The sequence below is a fragment of the Gymnoscopelus braueri genome, assembly GCF_963280865.1.
Source record: "Gymnoscopelus braueri genome assembly, chromosome: 7".
NCBI classification, from domain to species: domain Eukaryota; kingdom Metazoa; phylum Chordata; class Actinopteri; order Myctophiformes; family Myctophidae; genus Gymnoscopelus; species Gymnoscopelus braueri.
In genome coordinates, this window is record NC_137608.1 from 30,374,262 (window position 1) to 30,400,829 (window position 26,568).

Consider the following 26,568-nt stretch of genomic DNA (forward strand, 5'->3'; position numbering starts at 1 on the left):
TGTGTAGTGTGTACCGATTTGTGTGATGTTTGGACAAAATCTGAAGGAGTAGTATCAATAAATGTGTTTTGCACAAATCGGCCTCCTGGTGGCGCTATAACGGCCAATCTGAAACATTTGGGCCAGAGGTTCTGACTTGGCATCCAGGGAGTGTGTGTGCACAGTTTCGCAGCGGCCGGGCCAACGGTGCCGGAGATTAGGTGATAACGGACGGACAGGACACACGGACACACGGACACACGGACGGACGGACGGACAGGGGGTAAAACATACTCTCTCGCCATGCCTTTCGGCCTGGCGGAGACAATAATAATGACAAAAATAAACTATCTCTATAATGGTGAAATATTTCCTACAATGTGCAAGAAATACAGATATTGAGCTAGATAGATAGACTTTTTAATTGGCGGCCATCTTGAAAAATAACCACCATATTGGATTTTTACTTTAAGAGTTGACCCAGAGGAATGTTCACGCCAAATTTCACGATTGTATCACAAAATGAGTTAATGAACTATTGTAGGCTACCTATTATCTGCTCTACTATTAGTGCACTTTGTAGGGCAGTATCTCTCTCAAGAAGTTTCAAATTTAATAAACTGTTGACAGCACCACAGCAATTTTATTTAATATATTTAAAAAATATACATATCAACATCACACATGGCCACCAGTCAGTTTCAAGTTTGTGCGGCATAACCTTCACGGTTGCCATGATGATAGGCTACGCACTTCACAACATCAGCCACTAGGGGGAAGCACTGTTGCGTATTCCCGTGATATTATTAGGCTACTAAATCAACTGAAGTAGTGGAGCGGTAGAATGGTTCGCTTACGGAGGCGATCCCAGCCATAGTGACTCCTTAATTTGAAGGGCACGGGTTAAAGAGAAGCTGCCAAGGCAAAGCATTGTCAGTGAAGCTCAGTTCCGTGGGTCTTTGAAGGATTTAAGCGCTGCGGTGTTAAGGGACGAGTGGGTGGGTGGTTGACATGTTTTGAAATGTAGCGCTCGTTATGTGTCTCCAGTTCAGCCAGTAACCTGCTCACTGTGACATCGTCAGTGTGGAGGAAGGCGGTAGCATAGGGATGCCGATGGTTTCGTTTGGAAAGGGTCTGGTGGCAACTTCACTGTTGTGACATTTCATCCATTCCTCATTGAAGAAGCTGAGCTGTGGGTGGCTGTACGGAATCTCGGGGCTTTTCATCCGCAGGACAGCGAGGTGTTCCACCATCAGTAATCTTCAAAACAGAGGTAACAAGACAGGCAAATACATGTCATGTATCGTGGTGGTGGTGTTAAACCATTATAGTCCTAAATGTCATGATTTGGAATAAAAGGAAACATGGCTGTGAACTATGCCATAACAACATGTCAGTCAGGTAATTACGTACGTGAATTACGTGACAGGAAGCTTTGCTCCCTGTCGTATATGACAGACTAATAAACAGAGTGGGTCACAGATCAACAGCAGGACATCCGACATTCGTACACACTCTGTGCGGGATACGCGTGATTGTGTGTGTGTGTGTGTGTGTGTGTGTGTGTGTGTGTGTGTGTGTGTGTGTGTGTGTGTGTGTGTGTGTGTGTGTGTGTGTGTGTGTGTGTGTGTGTGTGTGTGTGTGTGTGTGTGTGTGTGTGTGTGTGTGTGTGTGTGTGTGTGTGTGTGTGTGTGGTAATAGTATATGACGTGTTTTGTTTATGTCTGAAGACAGACATAAACGAAACGAAACATCGAAAACGAAACGGTTGTGAGTGTGATCGAACATAATTATGTCCTTGAGCACAAGGATGATGATAATGCATGTGAATTGTATTGCATCTATTTTTGACTGTATCCTTTTGGATGAGTTGTTGGCTACTGTAGCTACCTACGTTGACATCAATGACGAGTGAGACATCTTTGTCAACAACTACATTTGCTGCTTATGTCTACATCTATATTGACAAGGAGCAGTGAGTGAATGGCTCCCAAATTAATTTGGTGATTAATATGACTGATCTCTCTCTATTAAAGGATTGTTTATACAGTTACTGTACGGTACCATGATATATTGTACCATGATACCATGTGTTTTGGAGGTTGCTGTGTGGAAATAATATTTTGTACCTAATTTTACCACATATTTAATGAATAACAACAATATCATGTCACACATAACTGATATAAGAGATGTACACACAGTCAGACCCTTCTTTGCCCTATCTCTCCAGTGCGCATGCGGGCACACACACACACACACACACACACACACACACACACACACACACACACACACACACACACACACACACACACACACACACACACACACACACACACACACACACTGAGATAACATCTGATGGCAAAATACTGAATTAAATTGACCTTCATCTGTTTTCCACCAGAAATTGCCCTTGAAACAGGAGCATAAATAGGCCAGATATTTACTGCTGCTGTCCTCATTCAGCTGAGCTACCAGTCATGTTTTGTTTTACCAGTCATTGCTCTCTATGCAACTACCTTCATCCACATGTCATAGTGTCGGGGGCTTTGTCAGAGTACCCGTTGTATCTGTCTGTCTGTGTCCCTTATATGCCCATATATGGAGATCTCTGTATCTATCTGTCTGTCTACCTGTGTCCCTTATATGCCCATATATGGAGAGCCCTAATGTCATTAGTACTTGCCCATACCCTGTATATCGGCATGCCCATAAATGGGTATATTGGTCGGTTCGGAGGTTCTAATCTGGACAACCACATATTCGAACAACTCGGTGGCGACTAAACCTTTAAAATAAGTGCATAATTGGGATATTTGGCATAACTTGAAGTATGACATTTGTGTACGGTCCTCCACCGACCTTCTGTAGGTCCTATCACCCAACAGGTCTGTCTAGAATGATGGCATAACATTCAAACGCACAAAGTTGAAAATAAAATGTTCCTCTCTCTTTAATTTTTTCGTGTGTGTAGTAGGCAGACAGGTCTACATAGTACAGTACTGTATATTGTCAAATCTGATTGCCTGGTGGAAATAGTTGTGCGGAGCTTACTGCCCTTATGGATGTGGAAACACTTACCAAGCGGAAGCATCTGAAACAGTCAGATTGGGGTGGCGAGGTTCTTTGATAATCGTACCTGGCTTTACTGACACAACGTCCGTCATAAATGGATGGAGAGAAGCTCACATCTACTGATGACTGACACAACCCTCTGAAATGCTTTGCGGCTGAGGGCAGTACAACTCCCTTACCAGGCGGTAATCTAATCAGTCAGGCTGCTGTCAGTGGTGCTCTGTTGACGGCCTGTAGCATCTTGTGCCCCATGCCAAACTTCTTCAGTCGCCTGTAAAAGAAGTGTGGGTTGGTGTGCCTTCTTCACCACATGGCTTGTGTGTTTATGCCAGTTGAGGTCCTCTGTGACATGGATTGGACTCCACTGCAATGCCTTCGATGTACAGTAGATAGGTTGAGACTGCTGTCTGCGGGTCCTCCTGAAGCACAGAGGGTGTACATAAGGGTCTTGTCAGCGGAGCCGGCCGTGGAAGGTTCCTCATCATCTTTGACTTGGCACTATGGAGAGGCCAAGCTCAGATTTGCTATCACTCCGAGGAGGACAAGATTCCATCGAACAGTTTTGGAGTCTGACCTGGACTTTGCGGACGACATCGCACTGCTCTCTAATGAGGTGGGACAGGCGCAAGAACTGCTCCTCCAAGTGGCTGCTGAATGCAGGAAGGTGGTTGGCACGTACAAGCTACAACACCTGAGCAAGGGCCCCTTTGCATGTCAAGTGCTGAACTCATCTGAACAGGAGAATACAGAAAGCCAAAGCGTGGAAGGCTCTCAATGACCTGAAGAAGATCACGTTTTTTCTTTGCCACCGTGGTGTCTGTACCTCTACCTCACCCCCACCCTCGAGAGGTCCCTCAGCAGCTGCTACACCTGCATGTTGCAGGTGGCACATCCTGTTGCTGATATGGTAGCAGCACACAGAATGCAACTAGCACGTCACTACCAGACTAGGCACCCCTGAGCTCAGGGCCCATCAACTCAGGGCAATAATAGACTTACAGAATACCTTGTACTGTATGTCGGTACTGACATACAGTACAAGCCTCGTGATGGAGCAGAGTGTGTGGAGCAGCCGTTTGAAAGTGAGGCTGTGGATGACCAAGTAGTTGTAGTTTTAGGCTCAATTACAACAAGTCATTTGATCAGCTGACACACCAGAATCACTTTGAGGCCTTGCTGTGATGTTAAAATGTTCATTGTAATGCTTTGCTACTGTAGTGAGGAACCTGATTCTTCTCTTCCCAAATCTAAGCTGTTTATTAGCATTTTTGTGCCACGTACTATGGGATTGGTAGTCGTGTTTGAGGTCCATGCAGGCTATGCTCTCTGTAGTTGGGGTTGCTGTCCCATAACCCAGATGAACGTTGGCACCGTGTTTTATTTTATTTTATTGGTTGTTGTTGTCAGAGTGACATGACAGGTATGGAGGTTAAACATTTGCCCAGCACTCTCGTGTAAACACAGCACATGTTAATGTCAAATCATTTCACTCTTTCTCCCTATAGAATGTGTGTGGAATCAGAACCTAAGTGCTGCTAGCTGTCAGTTTGTTCATGAGTGTTCCCCACCAGTGTAAAAAGTGACCATAATTGGTCCATTTCATAAACACTCAGATTTTGCTTTGCAGGAACCCAAGAAGGCTTTGGCTGAAATGGAGCCAGAGCAAATCATGTTTTTCAGTTTGGCCCACTGTATTCCGCATTAAGAGAATTGGGAATTCACAAATAAAATGCACAACTAGAATGTGTTGCACATTATATAGATGTAATGTTAATGGGTTGTTTGAAGTTTGTCTCATTTCATTTGTTTTCTTTCACTGTCATCTCCACCTTCTGTAGTCCTAGGGACTTCATACAGCTGCTTCAGCAGTTTTTGTCCCATACTGTAGCTCTCTCACGCACTCTCTCACACACATTCTCTCACTCTGTCTCTCTCCCTTCCTCCCCTCCCTCTCTCACTCTCTCACTTGCACAGACACACAAAGCCAATACCACTGATAATGATCTATCTCTTGCTGTTGTGGCAGCAGCCATTGGGACGTCACTAATTGCGGCTGATGTGGTTGGCTGAAGGAAACAATACAGTACACGTCAGTGCACCACTGACCACTTCAAAGCACAGAAGAGCTATGGAGGGGAAATGAGGGACTGGACTGAGAGAGAGGCAGGCAAAATAATCCTTATAGGTTTGTGTTTATAATTTGAGGTTTGTGTGCTCCATTTGAGTTGTCAGGAAAAGGTGTGTAGTTGTATCGCAAAAACACACAACCAGTGGTGAAATAAGAAGAGTTATTCCTTGACAGTGCAATAAAGGTGAGGTAAGTCTCTTACGAATGAAAATTGGGGGAATTTTGGAGAGACAGAGAGAGACACAGAGAGAGAGAGAAAGATGAAAGAAAAGTGGAGATAAGAGAGAGAAGAGGATTAAGGCTCAGGAAAACAGTGCCAGAGGGAAATGAGCGAGGATCAATTTGGAAAAGATACAGAGCTGTGACTGAATGTGTCTGCCTTGTCTAGCTCACTCTCTTCCCTCGTTTTGCACCCACCCACTCCCACGTGTGACAAGTCGCCCACCCACCCTCCTCCCAGTCCTCCACAAAAATACCATACATGGACTATAGCTGCACACTGTACACACACAGGCAGGGCACCCAGCTATTGGTCCACAAATAGACCAGCATGTTACTAGCTGGGAACATGTGACCAGCGCTGTCCTCCTAGAATCAGCAGCAGTCCTTTCTGCATGAAGGTCATGGCCCTGTCTTTTGAAGGTCATGTGAATATTTATGCAAGCTCTATTGTTTTCATCGCCTTCAGGGCTCTCTCACTACTGACATAACGTGCAGGTCCAACTGCACCAGAACATCCTTAGCCAGAAGCAGTGTGATACTGTATAGTTAAGTAGACATGTTTAAACTGTGGGTACGAGTTAAAGATGTAATGGCATGATGACCAATTGGCTGGGTTATTTCTTGGCCAGGGATCTCCTGTCCATCCTCCTCACGCATGTTTCTTCCACCACCACTGAATAGTGATGGGTCGTTCATGATCGATTCGTTCAAAAGAACTAGTTCATTGCCGTAAACGTGAACGAGCACGTTCACTTCCTGAAACTGTTACGTTCACGCTATCGTTCATGGAGGGCGGGCTGTACGGATGACGTAATAATAACGCTCCCGCGATGGTGTTTTTCCACTAGAAAATAGCGCTATTGTTACAGATTACTGATGACTTAAAATTGTAATACACTACAGTAAGCAATAATCATTTTGATTGCTTCATCAAAGTAATGAGGGACAGAGGACATAACTTTATCTTTATGGCTGTGTGCGCTTTGAAGTCTTGTTGAGAGCTTCCTTGACCTTTGCCCACAAGATGGAAACATGTGATAGGGCTAGATCGTGGAAATATAATTTCTTACATTTATTGCTGACTAAATGTAATTGTGCACACGTGCATGCATGCATGGGTGCACGTGTGCGCGTGCGTGCGTGTGTGTTGTGTGTCTTTCTCCTCTCTTTTACTGCTTCTGCCTGACATAGTTGCACCCCCACACTTGGTGTTGTTTACTCCATGCTATTGAGAGTTGTGTTGTTACAGAGCCTAGTGGCTGCCTGGCAGGTGTTCTGAGCTGATATGACCTGACTGAGCATCTCTGTGGTTACCAGCAGAGTGGCAAGTAGCTTTGGGTATAATAGAAATGCTGATAAGCTTTGTGTTTATTTTATACATTTATGAAATAGTCCAAGAGTTACAGGAGGTGTGAAGTGTAAGAAAGTTTGAATAACCCAGTGAAGTGGGTGCTTGCTGTCCCACTAATTCCCTCCATCTTTTTGACGTGCTATTGTTTTCCTCCTTCAAACTACGCAGATCTCCTTCACTTATCCCCAACATTTTTTCTTCCCAGGCTATTACTCTTGTGTCTTTCATTATCCCTTTCAGGCCAAAAGGTATTGTCTAGATGGAAAGTGGGGTCCACGCGCACAAGGTGGATTTATTTTCGCCACCTGGTTTTTCTTAATCCTTGAAGTGTGTATTTTAAGATTCTGCCAGGACACAGGCTGAAATAATGTCCCATGGGGTTCATTTTAACCCTTTATTACACATATCCTGAAGGCAAACCAGAAAATGGAAAAAATAGAAAATAACTCAACTTTTGAAAGAAACAAAAAAAAACTCAAGGACTTCAGTAAAAATTGCTATTATTAAGATTCAAGCATATCTTGACTCTATTTCAAAATAGCAACAAACTGTTTGTTTTCTTGTCTACTATTTTCTCATAATCCTTGGAGTGTGTATTTAAAGATTCTGCCTGGTACCAGGCTGAAATAAGGTCCTGTGTGTGTGTGTTTGTGTGTATCTCCATGAGAGAACTTTCAACTATCAGGCTCCTTTCCTGTGGAACCATCTTCGAGGTTCGGCCCAGGACCAGGAGGCAGACACCCTAATTTTAAGAGCAGGCTTAAAACTTTTCTTCCATTTGGGGAACAACAGCACCATCATCATCCATAGCCTCTTATATCGCCAAAGCGCAGTGCCACGTAACGTTTGATTACCTTATTAACAAATGACATGACCTGACCTGGTGAAACATGTTTACAATTTACAATTTAGGCAATCCAGAGCGATCTACAGTAATCAAGGTAAACAAGAGGTAATACATCAAATGCATAAAAATAGTAATCTAGGATCATAGGTAAACCAAGAACCTATAATCAGTCTAAACAGTATAATATCAAAAATCAATAATCTTTTTAGTTTTTGGAAGCAGTTAGGGGTTAAGTATCTTAATCAGGGACACTTTGAACCTTAGGCTTCCCAGGCGGGCTCACTATTCAAGCTACTCAACTATTGCCGCCCAACCTGGTATGAGGAATGACAAATAGACCCTGGTCACCTGACTTTAGGGTGCTGCATGTATCGTTGTAGCAGGTCAGTGAAGGGTCCTGGACATCACTATGCTTTAAAGACTATGCTTTAAAGTGAGGCTCTACTCGCAGCACTGGTGGACCAAAATACTCTACCTCAGTACTTGAGTCAAAGTATAGATACTCCTGGTGAAACATTACTCAACTACAAGTTGCTGAGTCAAATTTGTTTCCAGTTAAAGTATAAATTCAGTGCATTTAATATGAAAGCGTGCTGTATTAAAATGTAGACAATTTCCAAAACTTTTCCAGAAATGTAAATAAAATAGAAATAATAGTGAAGATAGCAGCTCTACAAGCTTAACTGTGATGCGTTGTGAGTTTGTAGATCTTCTATTATTTTAATTTTTTTTAAATAGAGCTTACGTGTCGAAATGTCCCTGAGCAAGACACTTAACTGGCCCTAACTGCTCCCCCCTCTGCGCTCCTCTGTGGGCAGCACTCAGCTGGGAGAAGCTGAAAACTGAAGTTCCTCCGCGGGACAAAAAAAGGTCAAAAACAAAAAGGCATGGAATGCCCTTCCACAGGTCTTGAGAGCTGCAGCCTCAGTGGACATTTTTAAGAACCACTTAAAACACTTTTAAACACACGTTTAAACAAGCATTTGTGGAATGTCTTTGTCTTTGTTTTTGCTGTTTTTAGTCATTTGAATGCTTCGTGCTGTGTCTTTATTTCTGTTGTATGTAAAGCACTTTGTGAGTTCCTCTGTGAGAAGTGCCATACAAATGAAATGTACATACATACTTACTTCACCACACAACACGTTCAAAAGAGTTGTTGAACGTGGCACTGCACTGACTTTGACGACATTAGAGACTATGGATGATGATGGTGCTGTTGTTCTCCAAATGGAAGGAAAGTTTTAAGCCTGCTCTTAAACTTAGGGTGTCTGCCTCCTGGACCAAACCTCGAAGATGTTTCCAAAGGAGAGGAGCGGCTGATAGTTGAAAGTTCTCTCTTGGAAATTCTAGGAGCCACAAAGTAAGCCTGTACACATGTACGTGGTCTCTCTCTCATGCACGCACGCACACACGCACGCACGCACGCACGCACGCACGCACGCACGCACGCACGCACGCACGCACGCACGCACGCACGCACGCACGCACGCACGCACGCACGCACGCACGCACGCACGCACGCGCGCGCACGCGCGCGCACACATACACACCTGATAACAAGTAGAATGTTTAAATACAGACTCCAAGGATTATGAGAAAATTGTTGGCAAGAAAGCAACAACAACAAATATAAGAGAAATATAGATGTAATCTGAAAATGCTCGAATCTTAATAATATCAATTTTAATGAATTAATTGAGTCCAAATTGCATGGAAAATGTGTTAATTTGTATGTTGTATACTTCCAAAGATTTGCTACAGTATATGCTATTGTTTCCATTTTGGGGTTTGGGTATATGTGTAGGGTTAGAAATTAACCCCATGGGACGTTATTTCAGTCTGGCAGAAAAATATTTAGTAAAAGCAGAAATATATAGCCTATATGTGATATGAACATTTTTGGCTATGTTTCTTTTGTATGGGATTTTTTTTTGTCTCTATACGTTGTTTCCTTCAAAGGTTATGCTCTTTTCTATTCCCCCCCCCCCCCCCCCATTTTCGGGTTTGGGTTCAGAATATGTGTAATAAAGGGTTGAAAATGAACTCCCATGACATTATTTTAGCCTGTTACCTGGCAGAATCTTAAAATACACTTAAAGGGGTAGTTCACCCCCAAAATAACTTTTTTTCTATTGATTACTGACCATCTGGAGCCTTGAATTCAAAGATATGTTTTTGTTTTTGTCACATTCCTAAGCCAATAATTTGATTATAATAAATGTGTCCCCATTGATTCCGGTAGGAGACACAAATGCATTTGTGTCTCCTACCGGAATAAATGGGGCTAAATTTATTATAATCAAATAATAAAGGAAGGAATGCGACAAAAACAAAAAAATATCCATGAATTCAAGGCTCCATGGGGTGAGTAATCAATAGAAAAAAAGTTATTTGGGGGGTGAACTACCCCTTTAAGATTAAGAAAAACTAGGTGTCGGAAAAAACATCCACCATATGTGCGTGGACCCCACTTCCATTTGGACTAGTAGAATGCGAGGGATTTTATGTTTTCACTCCTGTAAGTATGTGCATTTGTCTGTTAGCAGTTAATCTCAGGCACCGATAGCTGTGAAACCTTTCACACTCACTCCCTCCAGGCCCAGGAAGAACTGCCACCCTGATTTTTTTGAATCGCACTCATGGTGGCTCTATAACTGGCCAATTCACGTTTTGGCCTATAACTCATCAGGATCCTGATGAAGGATGAAGGAGAGTGTGCATGTTGATTTCTCCTTTCAGTAGACCACATTCACATGGCACTTCAGTGCACATTTATCAAGCAAGAGTCATCTCATCTTCCTGATGACTGAACCAACTTCATGATTATGAACAGGCATTCCAGGGGAGATTGTTCTTGTCCTGTATGGTGGATTTTATTCCATAATTATTTCTATTTGGATAATGGTGGGAATATTGTTTCTTTAACGAAATGAAGGAAATCTTTTTCTTTTTGTTTGTCAAGTCAGGATTACTAGTTATTTTGGATTATAAACTTGATTGATTTATTAGACTATTTATTTTCTATTTGGTATCAGACAATAAGTTTTCACTTGTTTTACGTTGTTGTGATATTTGTTATCTGCTATATTTTGACCTGCTTTATGGATTTACTGAACATTGTTGCACAAATTCATGCGTGATGGTTTAATCACATGGGGTCTTTGTAGTTATTGATAGCTAATATTTACTATTCAGCTTTTGAAATTATTTTTTTGTTAGGCTAGCCAGCACCCCAGATAATATTGTTACAACAAGAGTAAAATTGCCTCTGTGCGAATATGGTCAATTGAATTCTGTTAGCATATGTCAAATCCTCTATTAATCACTGCTGAATCTGTAGCATAACTGTTGGGTTATATTCCATGCCTCCGACGCCTGTGATATTATTATGATTATAATGACGTGTGTATTTACTGCTTATTTAGGATTATACCAGGGTGGTAGGCCGACATAAAAAAGGGATAAAATACATACATACAGTATACAGTGTATATGAAGGTTAATGCTGCCTGTTTGGAGTCATTAACTGAGGCATGCTCTATAAGGTCTCATATTGTGGGTCCTTTCTCAGAGTGTTGGTAGGTTGTAAATTCCTTACCATTCCCTTATCTCAAAGAGGAGAGAGAGAGAGGCTCAAATGACATACCTGATGCCTATGTTATGGGGGATGAGAGGTAGGAGTCCCTCGACAGATCAGTAGTGAGTAGAAAAGCACTTGATACACGAAGATTAATAGTCATATATGCTGATATGTTTATTGTTTGTGTGAAGATTCATGTCGGTAATATTGTCATTATTGTTTCTGTGTTTCAATCTTTCTGTAGGTTTAAAACCTGACCTGACTGCCTGACCTGGCTAGACTTTGTTAGTAGAATGTGAGCCTACTGGCAAGGTTGTAGTTGACTAAGATTGTAGTTAACTGGCCGCTTAGTAGAACGATTGTCTACTAGGTGTGTTAATGTATGTTTGTATTTGTGTTAGTAAATAAAAAACATCAAAGACACAGGTTTGAGTAGGTCTGAGTATTATCTACTTTACGCCTATTCAGGGACTCCGGCCTTTTGCGAGGGCCGAAGCCAACAAGACGTGCATGTATAGTGTGCGAAAATTAGGCTTCTTGTTTGTGAAAGGACTGCCATTTCAACATACTGATGTCATTATGCAAACTTATTAAAATTATGAAAAATAAATATTATGCCACATATCTCTGCCATTTTAAATGTGCCAATTGATTTCTCTGTTACAGATACTTTAGGAAATGGATCTAGGTGATAAGAGCCAAAGCCAGATACAAGCTGACAGCCCATCTGGAGCATCAGAAGTTTCAACAGCCACGGAAGTGCTGCCACCAGGTACAGAGGCACCAGCCAACAGTCCCGCTCCTGCCCAGCCTGCCGCTCCGGCCCGGCCCCGACGGCCTCAGAGAAGCCCCAGAGTAGAGGACTCTGTGGATATTTCTGAGCCCAAACATGACCCTACGCCGGTGGCCGGCGAGGAGGACCAATCCGTTCCTGATGGGGCCGCGCCCAGTCGTTCCAAGCCCCTGCAACCTGCAGTGGCCAAGCCCTTAAGAGATGTGAAGGCTGGCCCTAAAGGCCCAGGCCACCATCCTGTAAGGGCCGCTTCAGTTCCACACGCACCGTCTTCCAGGCCTCTGCCTTCCCACCTCGCCTCCCATGCTCAGAGGGCCTTCTCTGTGGCAGGTACTGCAGACACACCGCCCCAAACAGTGGAAGACTTCAGGCAAGTTCCATGTTCTCTATTATGGCATGTTATTTTGAAGCAGAAGTAGCGAAGAGCAAGACGGAAGTCTTTGTTATAAATTATGTTTTTGAGTTTCACCACATTGTTTTACACAGGCCTCGTGTTCCTCATGTCTCAATATATGCATCTCAGCAAGTTTAATTTCCAGACAACTGTGATTAATCTTGGGACAGAAAGTTGATAATACTGTATTTAAATACATAGTATTAATACAAGGCGGCCTGAGAAACATGGTTCTGCTTACAATGTGGTACTTATATGTAATGGCTATATCCTAGTCATCTCTTCTTACAATTGTATCCTGGAGGCTTTAATAGGCTTCTGGCTACAGAACTAGCCTCAGTATATTATATACCGAAGACCCATTTCGAACTGTTTCAATTTTTTGGCCATTAACTTTGATGAGATCCAAGTAAACTGAGAAAGATTAAGTGTAGTAGATGAGTGAATTTAGAGATTCAAGTCCGACCGGCACTGACCAGTAAGTCCTATTCCCACTGACTATGTTTATATTCATCTGACAGACACACAAATGTCATGGTGATGTACTGGTTGGTAGCCATTGGACAGAGCATCTATTATTTGATGACTTTTAATTGTAGATAGGGGCAGGTATAATAAGATGTATCTTCTTCCTGCTCCTTTTCATTTGTGGAATATGTAAAAAGAAAAAAAGACTTTCATACTGTAGGCATCCGTCCGTCAGTGATGACGATGGGTTGCGCCTGAGGGGTCAATTCCTCTTGCAGCGGCGACTGTGGCTGTACAGCCCCACTCTGGAGCGACAGTCTCTATTGCAGTTGTTGAAAAAACAAAACCATAAATGAAATAAATAAAGATGAAAATTTAAAACAATAATGTCAAAAAAATGTTATTGAATATAGGATTCCAAATTAACTGACATTTTTGAATGAAACATCTTTCTCTACATCCATGCCTGGCAGGTGTATGGCATCTGACTACATTGCCTATGCTTAGGGGTCTGCCCTATCTGCTCAATAAATGCATTGACCACTTTCACCCTGGCGTCCCTATTTTGAGCATGCCATTATACAGTAGGCGGGCATTTTCAAAAATAGCAGCTCTACAAGCTCACAACATGTCATGTTGAAACACGTTCTGAGCTTGTAGATTGGCTGTTTTTGAAAATTATTGAATAGGACCACGAAGCACATTGAGTCTACGTTTATCGTATGAAATGGGCTATCTATCTACAGAATAAATAAATAATAAATTCCATAAGTCCTCCGGGATAACATGGACTCAGAATCACCTTTATTTACTCAGCAATTTATATACAGTACAAGAAATTTGACATGATGTCATTGATATATAGTTAAATCGAGGGATATGTTCACCTTCGCCTTTCACAGGGTGCACTTGATCACTTGGAATGTGGGCGGTGCCATGCCACCTGATGACATCACCACGTTGCTTGGCTTGAATATAGGCGATGGAAACACAGATATGTACATCATCGGGTGAGTGTTTCGTTTATGTTGATGGCCAGCCAGCTGTTTCCTCATAAAAGCCAGATGTTCACTTGTCCCTCATTCCCACTGTGGTCCATTTCACTGAAATACGGTGTTGAACGACAGTGATTCCGTACAGCTACTTTCTTTACAGTTCCCATTATCAATGCCCAGTGCCACTCTATTTTGAATTTCCCTGTCTGCTTCCACAATATTGACTATTTGCGCATCATGGTTTGTTGTCGTTTTTCTTCAAGGTTACAAGAAGTGAACTCTATGATTAACAAACGGCTGAAAGATGTCCTCTTTACAGACCAGTGGAGCGAGGTCTGCATGGAGCGTCTCAGCCCCTTCGGCTACGTGCTGGTCAGTAATGGTTTAACTATAGTATACAGTAGTACACACTACACAAATACATAATCATAAGTTAAAACTATTCACACATTATGAGTGTTGAATGAGTGAGCCGTGCTTTCTGCTGCTGTTTTGGTGCGTTTGGTTTGCAGAGCATGTGCATTGTGTATATTTGCAGGCATAGTGGAATAGATAGGCTGTGTAATATTTGGGCAGGCATAGTGGAACAGACAGGCTGATTATTTTTTAAACAACCATGTCATGTTGGTTTATCTATTATCTGCCACTGTTGAGCAAGCTCATAACAGGCAGTGAGACTCTCTGTTTTTGTCTGTATATCTGTCAGTATACCTGCACCCCCCTCTCTCTTTCTCTTGAACACACACACCCAATTGGACAATAAAGCTTAATGAGTAATCCAGTAGTATCCATAGACTTTTTTTTATATCACATCTAGACCTCAGTCGCACCGCCGATCCGACTGATTTGTCACTTGGGGTGTCGGGGGCTTTGTCAGAGACCCGTTGTACTCGTCTTGTCATTGTGCCTTTTATGCCCATATATGGAGATCCCTGATGTCATCTGTATAGAGTACCAAAGTCCTGACGTCCCGCCCGCTACCCCTGGGTCACGGAAGTATTTTTTCTATTGAAAATTCCCACGGATCTATAGTTCATATAAGAACTGTGTTCCAAGAATAAACAAATCAGCCGGGCTATTCTGTCAGGTATGTGACTCTGTGTCGTTTATGATATTGAGTTACATTTGATTATGTGTGTAACACAGTTCTTATATGACGCAATCTGAGATTTCTCTATGGGGAATTTCAACAGAAATTACTCGAAATAAAAAATAAATAAAAGAAATCAGATGACTCACCTTTCTACTTTGTTGTAAGCCTCACCAAGCATCCTGCAGCACAGCAGAATACCCCAACTGGGGAATGTCACTTAGATTTAATCGATTTAACATTCTGTCCATGCATGCCATTTTGTGTGTGTGTGTGTGTGTGTGTGTGTGTGTGTGTGTGTGTGTGTGTGTGTGTGTGTGTGTGTGTGTGTGTGTGTGTGTGTGTGTGTGTGTGTGTGTGTGTGTGTGTGTGTGTGTGTGTGTGTGTGTGTGTGTGTGTGTGTGTGTGTGTGTGTGTGTGCGTGTGCGTGCGCATGCATAATCTAAATCAGTGTCTCTCTCTGTTGGAGTAGTGATTCTGAGAACATGCACTGTATCAGCTGTTGAGGCAGACGCTCCCTGAGTGCTGTTTTATTTTTGGATCACATTGATAGGTGGTGTTGATGGACCTCTGACAGTGAGACTGATGCTGTCCTCCGGCTGTCTGTTGGCCTGCTTGACTAGCTTAAACCTTCTCATAATCATCTTATTGATGAGTACCCCCTCTGTGACTTTTATGTGGGTACACATGCTGGACCACACACAGGGTTTAAGTGTATAGTATGTTGCCATGAATTCTCAGGAGATCTCCAATAGAGAGGTGTGTGTGTGTGTGTGTGTGTGTGTGTGTGTGTGTGTGTGTGTGTGTGTGTGTGTGTGTGTGTGTGTGTGTGTGTGTGTGTGTGTGTGTGTGTGTGTGTGTGTGTGTGTGTGTGTGTGTGTGTGTGTATGTGTATGTGTATGTATATATATATATATATATATATATATATATATATATATATATATATATATATATATATATATATATAGTATACTCTCCCTCTCCACTGTGAGATAGTCTACTCACAAGATGTGTGTGTGTGTGTGTGTGTGTGTACTGTGCAAATACAAACATACTAGACCAGTGAAAATATGAAAATACGCACACACACACACACACACACACACACACACACAAATTTTCTCATTCCGCACACAAGCACAAATACCCTAGGTCAGTCCAATTTATGGTTCAGTGTATACTGTTACGCAACCAAATCATCCAAATAGCCAGTGAGTATACAAACGAGAGGTCCTTCTATCACGTGGGCGATGTGTGCCCCCATTTCTCACGAGTGTGATTAGGCCTCCAGCCCTGTGGTTGGGGGATGGGGTGTGATTTGAGCACCATAAATATCTGGCATGAACCTATGACATGTCCTCTCTCGCTTCTATGCCTGTCTCCTTGTTGTACAGCCGAGCCATAACACACACACACACACACGCTCGCACACACACACACACACACACACACACACACACACACACACACACACACACACACACACACACACACACACACACACACACACACACACACACACACACATAGATTATGTAACATGAAATAAAAGACAAATGTCAAGGATGTATAAAAGGAGAGATGGTCTGACTCAAAGCCAAACAAATGGATGCAGTGTAGGAATTGTTGTCATCCCCAGGACTGTCAATTCATGCATCATGTTTCCTCGTTAAATGCGCTTCCTGTTTAGACAGCAAGGGTAGACCGCTAGCTGTGGCCTCCTTTTATGTTCAGTGCATCATGCAAAACAGCGGGAGAGCTGGGCCACAGCATCCTGCAGGGCACAATGGAAATGCAAAAGAGAGAGAGGGAGGGAGGGAGGGAGAGAGAGCTGACAGAGCAGCAGAGATGGACAGGCAGTGTGCTGTGCAGCTCAGACTATTTGCTTATAGAAACACTGACCAATGTTCTCGATTTTGGAGAACCACCAATAATAGATTTTTGGACAGATAATTTGTAAAAAATAAAATAGAATAAAAAGGTGCAATAAGTAGAGTACACATGAGCTCTAGTCAATAAACAACAAGGTAAAGAAGTACTCACATAAGTAGCGAGAACAATGAAGAAGCTTTGATACCATGGGTAAACAATGAACCTAGCATCTGTCTAAACAACATGCTATCTAAATCACATTCTTGTGGTCAAGAAAAATCGTATTTAAAAATCAAACCAAGAGAACAAATAACCAAGTTATGTATATCAGCACTAACTAGAAAAGTGCACTTCAGAAGCCTATCGTTGCCAATCAGAAAGGAATCTAAAAAAACAACTGATACATCTTGATCACTTGACTACAGAGATGTGTACCAATTTGCGTGAGTTTTGGACAAAATCTGTAGGAGCAGTTGCAAAAAGTGTGTTTTGCTAAATTCCGGAAAATCTTGTTAGGCAGAAATAGGCATGCCATGGCCTATATGGGGAGTTGCATCATGATCCAAGAAATCCAGGGGAAAATAATGTTGACTGTATACCTACAGTATGGTATATGAGTTATAGGCAAATATGTGAAGCGGCCTGTTATAGCGCTACCATGAGGTCGATTTGAGTTTCACGCTGATCTGGCCCAGTGGTGCTGGAGATGAGCTGTTCAGAGACGGACAGACAGACAAACAAACAGACAGAAATACGGACGGACAAGAGCGAAAACAGAATCTCTGGCCTGGTGGAGATAGCATCAAGGAGAATGAAATGCTGGTGGTGGAGTAGAGTCTGAAGAGATGAGTCTTCAGACTACAACGGAAAATTGGGAGTGAGTCTGCAGTTCTGACTGCAATGGGGAATGTATCCCACAATTTGGGAGCCATTAGGGAGAAGAGTCTTGGACATGTGCGTTGTACAGGATGTTTTAGGGAATGCCCAGACAACAGTCCTGTGTTGGCTGATCTGAGTGAGCAGGAAGGGTTGTAGGGTTGAATCATGTCTTTAAGCTATGGGGGTGGCATGCCTTTGGTTTCCTTGTTGGTACGGCTGTCACAATCATGACATTTTACTTGAGGATGAATTGTCATACAAATAATTGCAAATTTGCAATTAACGATTTAATTGTGTTTTTGGCATTGAACATTGGACCGTATACTGTATATAAAAAATACATTTCTATTTGCCTTTTAGGCTTTTTAAGAAAGTACAGGACAGATATGACAAATTTAAATATACAAATAAAGCATACTTTTAAAACAATTTAATAGTGGAAATACAGCTCAAGCTCACAACGTGTGGTGATGCAAGCTTGTAGCTGCTATCTCCGCTATTATTATTTTTTATTTTGAACATGTTTCGACATTGATTATGACGATTATGCAAATTATGCGATTATCTCTAATAATTGCAATCAGATGATTATGTAATAATTGTGACAGACCTACTTGAAGGCCAGCACCGGTGTTTTGTACTCAGTGAGAGTAGCAACTTGAAGCCAATGAAAGGAGCACTGGATCATTTGGAGGGGCTTAAGCTTTCAAGCTTTGAGATGACTGAAGCGTGGATAAGTACAGTAGCTGGGCAGACTACTGGGTGAGGAAGGGTCTGATCCTTCGGATGTAATAAAGTGTAAACCCACAGGAACGAGTGACCGCAGCAATGTGTGCCTTGAAGGACAGCTGACTGTCCAGGACAACACCCTGGCTCTTGGCAGTTGGAACAGAAGTCACCACCAAAAGATCTTGAATCAAGGAAAAACTTGATTAAAGTTTCTTTTTGAGAACATTTCACTTATATGTAAACAAATAAATACAAATAAACACAAATCGATTATTTTGACATTTGGCCTCTGTCCAGAAGGACTTTAACTCCCACCGGGCGGGACATTGAACAAGAATGGTCTATGTTCAAAGCTTCTATTGCTGAAGCTGCAGCTGTGAGCTGTGGTCAGAAGGTCTTCGTGCCTCAAGGGGTCGTAATCCTCAACGGCAGTGGACAGCAATGGTCAGGGAAGATGGCTGAAGAATTAGGCCTATTGGGGTATGTTATCCCGGGGAACTCCGGAGGCAGTTGCAAGGTACCGACAGGCCTGAAGGCAGCTGCCACGGCCGTGACAGAGGCAAAGCAGCGGGTGTGGGAGGAGTTCGGAGAAACTATGGAGAAGGACTTTCGGACGGCACCAATACTTCTGGAAAACCATTAGACACTTCAGGAGGGGAAAGCAGGGAACCATCCTATATGTGTACAGCAGGGATGGAAGAAAAATAACATTTAACTGTAATCATGCAATGAACAAGCAAACAAGTGCATTTACAATACTCACTTGAACTGAACGTAATTTTATTTAACAACTTAACCCCTATTAACAATGTTCCAAAAATAGCCAATCTACAAGATGTGACACATTGTGAACTTGTAGATCAGCTATTTTTGAACGTTTTTCTAAACTACTCTTAGGCTGCATAATTGCCGTTACCGGTTGTCAAAAAAATCAAATAATGGCCGATATATTGGCCTGACCAACATATCCGTCTGGCCCTAACACTGACATCAGATGAACAGGTGATCATTACTGTAGATCAAGAATACACATAGCAGCAGTCAAATTACTCACTGCCTCCTCTTTATTCCTCTCTGTCTGTCCCTCTGTCTCTGTCTATTTTCCTTCCTTCATCTTTGTCTCTGACACTGTTATGGTCTCTATCGTGCCCTGTCTGTTTCTCAGGTGACCTCCCAGCGGATGCAAGGCGTGTTGCTGCTGGTGTTTACTAAATACTACCACCTGCCCTACCTCCGAGAAGTCCAGACCGAAACCACCCGCACGGGCCTGGGGGGTTACTGGGTGAGAAACCTAGCTGTAACCCTTTTCTTTAAACTGTTACTTCAGCTAAGGCATACACAGAGGGTTTGACAGAGGGCTTTCTTGGTCAGCAACTTTATCAACAAACCTGCTAGCTACAACCCGTAAGGTAATACTCTTTTATTTATGCATGCTATGCTAGCTACAACCCATAAGGTAATACTCTTTTATTTATGCATTTATCCATGGATTGTTTTAGGACACCTTTACCCACTACTGTCAGGGATGTCTGTTACATCTGCTGACCAGAAGGTGGTGCTCTAATTGAATGTAATGAACAGAGAGGGGTTCCAAGGCCATTGACTGCTGCAACACAATCTTGCTGTGTTGACTTACTCTAGATTCTTGAGCTCTTTGAGAAGTAGATTGTTTTAGAACTTGGTTGATAGAAAATTACACAATCTAGAACCAATGTAAGAACACAGTGGAAGTCTGTCTACAGTATATGCATTTGCTGCTGAAATATAGGCAACATCCTGAGTGAAACTGGACCCATAAGGGTCACATCCACAGAAGTATGCATTGTGCCCTCGAGCTAAGTCTGTCTGTTGTCCTCTGTGTATTGACAAAGATAGACATCAGCAGGACATTCTGCAGATCTCTCTTTCTGCCCTGATGTCTCAAGTAATTCAGTGGGTCAGAACAGTGGAGAGAGCTGTGGGAGGAAATCTACCATCTCTTCCTGTGTTCACACTGAAAACCTGTCGTTAAATATTTATTTTGTGAATGATTCACTGCTCCTTGGTGTATGTGTACACTTCCTGTCTTCAGACTGCTCTCCCATTGCATCCATGGGGTCACACTGTGAAACCACTCCTACATGCAAGATATCAGTAATAAGTTTAACCACATGCTTTAACACATGCTTTAACCATCTAACGAATCCTAAGTCAATATTTCAAAAATAATCCTGTCTCTTTCCAGCCTTTGCACTCTGACTTATTATTATTATATTATTATTCCCTCTCCTTCCCTCTGTCTATCCCTTTTGTAGGGGAATAAAGGAGGAGTGAGTGCTCGCATGTCTGTGTTTGGTCACACCATCTGCTTCCTAAACTGCCACCTGCCTGCGCACATGGAGAACTCAGAACAGCGTATGGAAGACTTCGAGAGTATCCTGCAGCAGCAGCAGTTTGAGAGCCATTCTGCCACGGGGGTGCTCGACCACGAGTGAGTCAGCAGTCTACACCAGTGGTTCCAGTGGTCCGGCAAAATTAGTTGATATAGCATTCAAATCAGTTTAACCCTATTTTATACTTTGGCGATTTGAAAATAGCAAAACAACACAAATCTTCTCTTATGGGGTCTCGCACGCACGCACGCACGCACACACACACACACACACACACACACACACACACACACACACACACACACACACACACACACACACACACACAAACATGTCCCGCATATGCACGCTCATGTGCATGCATGCATGCACACATAATCACACACACATGTGTCATGTTTACTGGCACTTTCATTCATCTGTGGTGAGAAAATGAATGAATGAAGATGAATGTGGTTGCTACTGTACTGTTTTCACAGCGTGGTGTTCTGGTTTGGGGATCTGAATTTTCGTATTGATGACCTCGAAATGCAAGTGGTGAAGTCAGCCATTGATAACAACAAATTCTCCATGCTGTGGGAAAAGGATCAGGTAAAACTAGTACTAAATAGTGAGAAACACAAACAAACAAATTGTGGATATATGTCTCAATAATTGGCATGCAATATTAAGTCTAATGAATGTTAGATTATTCATTCATATTTATCTTATAGCACCAGAGGGCAGTCAACGATTGTGTACGTGTGTTCTAACCTATGTCACTGTCATGCCTGCAGCTGAACATGGCAAAGGATAGTGAGACTGTCCTGGAGGGGTTCTTAGAGGGGCCGCTGAAATTCTCACCCACATACAAGTTTGATGTTGGGTCAGATACATATGATACAAGGTTGGTGAATGCAGATTGCTTTGTCTAACCGTGCTGACACCACGTTTCATTGATATTTACTGGTAAACGAGGGCATTTGTTTTCTCCTCTTCTTTCTCTCTCTCTCCTGCCCAGCGCTAAGAAACGAAAGCCAGCATGGACTGACAGGATCCTGTGGCGCATGAGGGCCACAGCTCCTGCTGGCGTCCTGCACAATGCAGGGAAGCGCAGCTCCATGTCAGGGCTGACCAGCGGAACCAAGGTGACACAGCACTACTACCGTAGTCACATGGAATACACCGTCAGTGACCACAAGCCAGTCTCCTCGATCTTCACCCTACAGGTGAGACATCCAGGAAGGGACTGTGTGATGTTGTAAAAACATGACTGGCTGGTGTTTCAACCTTGGTAGATTCTTTATTGATTTGATCACTGTTGTAAATGTGCTCGCTAGTTCCCATACAAGGTGGACGTCCCAATGGTGACGCTCATAGTGGAGGATGAGTGGAATAGTATTGAAGACGCCAAAGCTAAGTTCAAAACTGCACAGAACTTTTCCCGCAGCTCTTGGGATTGGATTGGGTTGTACAAGGTAACTAGACTCATGCACTCTTCTGTTGTATTGTTGTTAAGAATATACTTAACAGAAACTCTCTCAGCAAATTACTGGATATAGATTTGAATGCATTAACAATTTCATGTAAGAATCACGGTACATGCCAGCGGTTTCTTGTCTGTGATTCTCTAGGTTGGGTTCAAACACCACAAGGACTATGTGGGGTATGTATGGGCCAAGCAAGAGGAATCTGATATCCCTCGACAAGAACTGCAGGTAAGACCAGAGGAATGCAAGGTTTCCTTTTGTGGTCTTTTCTGTGCCATTTGATTAATCATGGCCCCTCTTATTGGCCTCTTTTCCAGGTGGCATTTACAGAGGAGGAGTTACCCAAGGGCTCAGGGGACTTTATCTTGGGTTACTATAGCAACAACATGAGCACAATTGTGGGCGTATCGGAGCCATTTCAGGTGATCATAATAATTAAGTTGTCAGTTTTCCTGTTCCTTTTATGTCCACCTCCTCATACATTTAGAACTGTTATACACCCTTATGACCCCATCCGACTATTTCCACTAATCACATTTTATATTTCTTATTTCCCTCTGATATTTTGGTCTCTCTTACTCATCTGCCTTTCTAACTTGGTCTATTTTCCCTCTACTTCATTGTCCATCTTCAGATCCAGCTTCCCTCCGCAGACCTTGAAGCTAGCGCTTCAGACAGCTCTGATTTCAGCTCTGAGGATGACAGTACTGTTGTCCTCATGAAAACTGGGTCCCGCAGTCCCAGCCCCGGAAAGGGCAAGCACCGCAGCCATCGGAGCCGCAGTCGTAGCCGCAGTCGCAGCCGCAGTCACAGTAGCAGCCCTGTGAAGTCCCAAATGAAAGGCCTAAACCTTGATGAAGCCTCCCCAACCACTGAGAACAACTCCACAATTCGCCCAGCAGAGGGCAGCTGCAGTCAGGAGTCTGCCCAGTTGGAGAAACCCAATGCTGAGGCTGGGAATTCAGGATTGTGATGCAGGGTCAACTTCTTCTGCACTCACAGGCCCCTCATGGCCAATCCTGTTTTATTTTTACATGCACTGTACTGTATGTTTCAGTTTTCTGTGAAAAATACAATTTCTGATGCCTTTTTTTTCAACAATCTGGTTTATTAAGGAGACTTACTCTGCCTTGAGTATTTTTCCTAAGCAATTGACCCCCTCTTTTTTTGTATACCTTCCCTTGGATCCTCCTATTTTCCTTTTACATCTGTGCCCTTTCAATGCACATAGCACAGAGAGTTGCCACTTGGCTTGATAAAATCCTCAGATTGATGATCTAATGTCCTATGTACCAAATCCCAGTCAAAGGAATGTGATCGATCAGTACTTTTCAAAATTTGCATTCCACACTCACATTCTACACATTTTGAAACTTCTTATTGGCGTATCAGCCAAGTAAGTGGCTGTATCAGCAGATATGTGAGCATGAGAAAATGCCCTCACGAGATTTTCGACTTCACAGGCAGGGAACATTCCTTACAAATCGTATCAAACCTGTCTTTAGTTCAAGCCTGTCTTACATTTCAAGTTTTTTTCAGTTGTTTCAGTTGTAGCCACTGCTAAATTAATGAGCAGTCTGGTATGAAAAATACCCACTAGGACCAAAGTATTTGCTCAAGGTAGAGGGGTCATGGAGACATGGTGATAAATGAGAAAATGTTTTATTCACACAGTATCCTTTAATTTGCACGGTATAGAGATATCTGTCTGTTAATTGTGTTTTTCTGGAAAATGATAGAGGCAAGAACACTTTGGTAGAGGTTGTTTTTTAAATAGAAATGTCAACATCCTGTTGATTTTACTATTTGAAGATCTGGATCCGCGGATCCAGTCCGGGTTTTCTTCCTAATAAAAATAGCAAAATCAACTGGAAGTTGACATTTTTAGAAAAATAAAAAAACAACTTTTTTTTTATGTTCTATATTGTGATTGTTACGAGCTAAAAGAGTGACTGATCTGTTTCACTGTACAATGTAAGTCAATGAGGAGCATATTTTGAATCAATGGAGCTATTATTTTTTAATTCTTGTCCACTTTTGGCAAGGTAATTACACAACCCAAACTTCTACCAAAGTGTTCTTGACCTTTAACCAGAGGGCCAGTTAAAGTGTCAACACCTAAAGTGATAATTGACCCTGGTGAAACATTAAGTGTGTGTTGATAGCTAATGGATTTATTCAAACCTTATGATCATTGCAAAGGGACAAATGTACACTTGTCTGGCTTATATCACTGTGTAGATCATATCCATGTGAGAAAGCTATTTGGGCTGTAGATTACTTTGACAGGCATGTTACACACACTTACACTTGTATGAAGGTAGCATGATTTTAAAAAGTGATAAAATGTTCCACTAAGGTAACATTTTGCTTTAATTGCTGAAGCTAGAGTATTACCACTGTCCTATACTTTATTTTACTTTCTCTTCTCCAATCAATCACCTTATTTATTGTTTACCTTGACACCTATTTTCTCTTTGTGTCCTTCTCTACCACATATCCTCCTCTGTGGGTTATGGTGATTAGCTGACTCTGTTGTCACTAGTAGTAACGTGTTGGATTGTTAGCTTGTGACCTCTGATAAACCATCCTAAGACACGTTTTGTATCAACAGATTGTTAGCATAGGGCAATGTATACCTTTGTACTGTAACCTCATTGTATGTGTATGTGATAGTGTTTGTATGTATGTATGTATGTCTGTATGTATGTTTTTATTAAGGTGATTGTAAGTATGTATGTAGCTAGCAATGACTGAATGATGTGCAAATGTGTTTGCATGGTTTGCTGCTGGACATTCTGGTACTGTGATTTTGTGCCGTTTAAGTGCTGTTTTTGACTCCTGTTTATAATATGTGTGTCTATTGAGAAGTGTTAGGTAAACATGGTAAGGACAGTGTAAAAATGTGGACAACTGACATTCATGTCAGGTAAAGAAAATGCAGGATAATTTTGCTTGTAGAAGACTTGTTTGATTTGGTATCATTGTGCAATTTATGATTATTCAATATTATTAATTGAAAAAGAAAAATCATTCGAACTTTGTATAGAGTGTTGTGTTTCAAAAGATAAGATTGAGTATAGATCATATGAACTTTGTCCTACTATAGGTAGTCAACTATATTCAATGCTGTACACATAGGTAACTTCAATTCCTACAGTGTAGATAATATGTGTCTACTCTCAATATTTGGTATGAGATATTATGGCTATTGAATGTTATCGTATGATTATTATGTGTTTAAGATGGATTAGAATATGTATGTAAAAGACAGATGTGAAATACAGTATGAAATACAAAATAGATGACAATCTATGCCAAAAGATTATTATATTTACATTATTGTATGTATTTATTTTCATATTTTATTCAGATGAGCCTGAATTCTGCTGGCCAGTGAGGGAGAATTATTTCAAAGCAAATGATACGCTGATATTTTAGTCATTTTTTTCTATTTTAAAATATATAGAGAAAAGTTATTTTCACCAGTACGCATAATAGTAAATTCAGATCAGATTTGACTGATTTTATTGTCGGCAGTGTTTTATCTCTTCAAGTTTATTGACATGACATCAAGTGAAGCATTTGATTTAAAATGTTTGTGGTGTCTGTTAATGAGTCAATGGGTCAGGTGTTGAGGATTACATAAGATGCTGAACCATCTGTTGTCCATTTCACCATCAGAGTACCTTCCAATCAGAAAATATATGTTACTTCCTTTCAATCTGTGCTGTCTGACTGGTTTGTTTTTTTAAATAATCTCTGGAATACATTTTAGTGGACAAGAAATTACAAATAATAAACCATTCGCTGTCATTCATTATAAACATGGTCCTGACCATGGATGCTATAATGAACAATTTCCAGTTACTGCCTCACTGCGTTTTGTTTTCTTTTTTATAACACATGGTGACTGTGTGTGTAGATTGCGTGTATGCGTGCATACTCTGTTTGGTGACTTTGTATACCTAACAATAAAGTGAGAGAGGACTTTGAAGGGCATGAATGCAAGTCTTCAGGGAATTCCCTTAAGATTATGTCTGAACAAGCTGTGCATTGTCAAATATAGAAAGATAATGTGTGTATGACTATTGATAACTATGATACTATCTGCTTTCACCTCTGTTATGTAGCTCAGTATGAGCTACATAACAGGGTTATTGCAGTTGATACAACTGCAATAACCTAGTGTACTGCCTCAACCCTGAGTGAATTTGGCTAACTTATGTTCCTATGGTTCTCATTTACATTGAGAGCAGAAGATATGTGATACTAATATAGAAGTTACAATGTTGACGTTAGTTGAAGTTTACAAT

General features: G+C 41.8%; 1 protein-coding gene across 1 annotated transcript; it reads left to right on the plus strand.

Annotated features, from left to right (window-relative positions):
• The first annotated feature begins 847 nt into the window (after positions 1–847).
• Positions 848–25,580, plus strand: inpp5jb (inositol polyphosphate-5-phosphatase Jb). Its single transcript, XM_080433142.1, has 13 exons — positions 848–1,252; positions 11,855–12,351; positions 13,746–13,853; positions 14,102–14,210; positions 19,577–19,693; positions 20,706–20,881; positions 21,263–21,374; positions 21,560–21,669; positions 21,784–21,991; positions 22,103–22,240; positions 22,397–22,480; positions 22,570–22,674; positions 22,887–25,580. Exons 2-13 carry the CDS (start codon positions 11,867–11,869, stop codon positions 23,223–23,225), a joined length of 2,091 nt encoding a protein of 696 aa, XP_080289268.1. The 5' UTR covers positions 848–1,252; positions 11,855–11,866; the 3' UTR covers positions 23,226–25,580.
• The last annotated feature ends 988 nt before the right edge of the window (positions 25,581–26,568 follow it).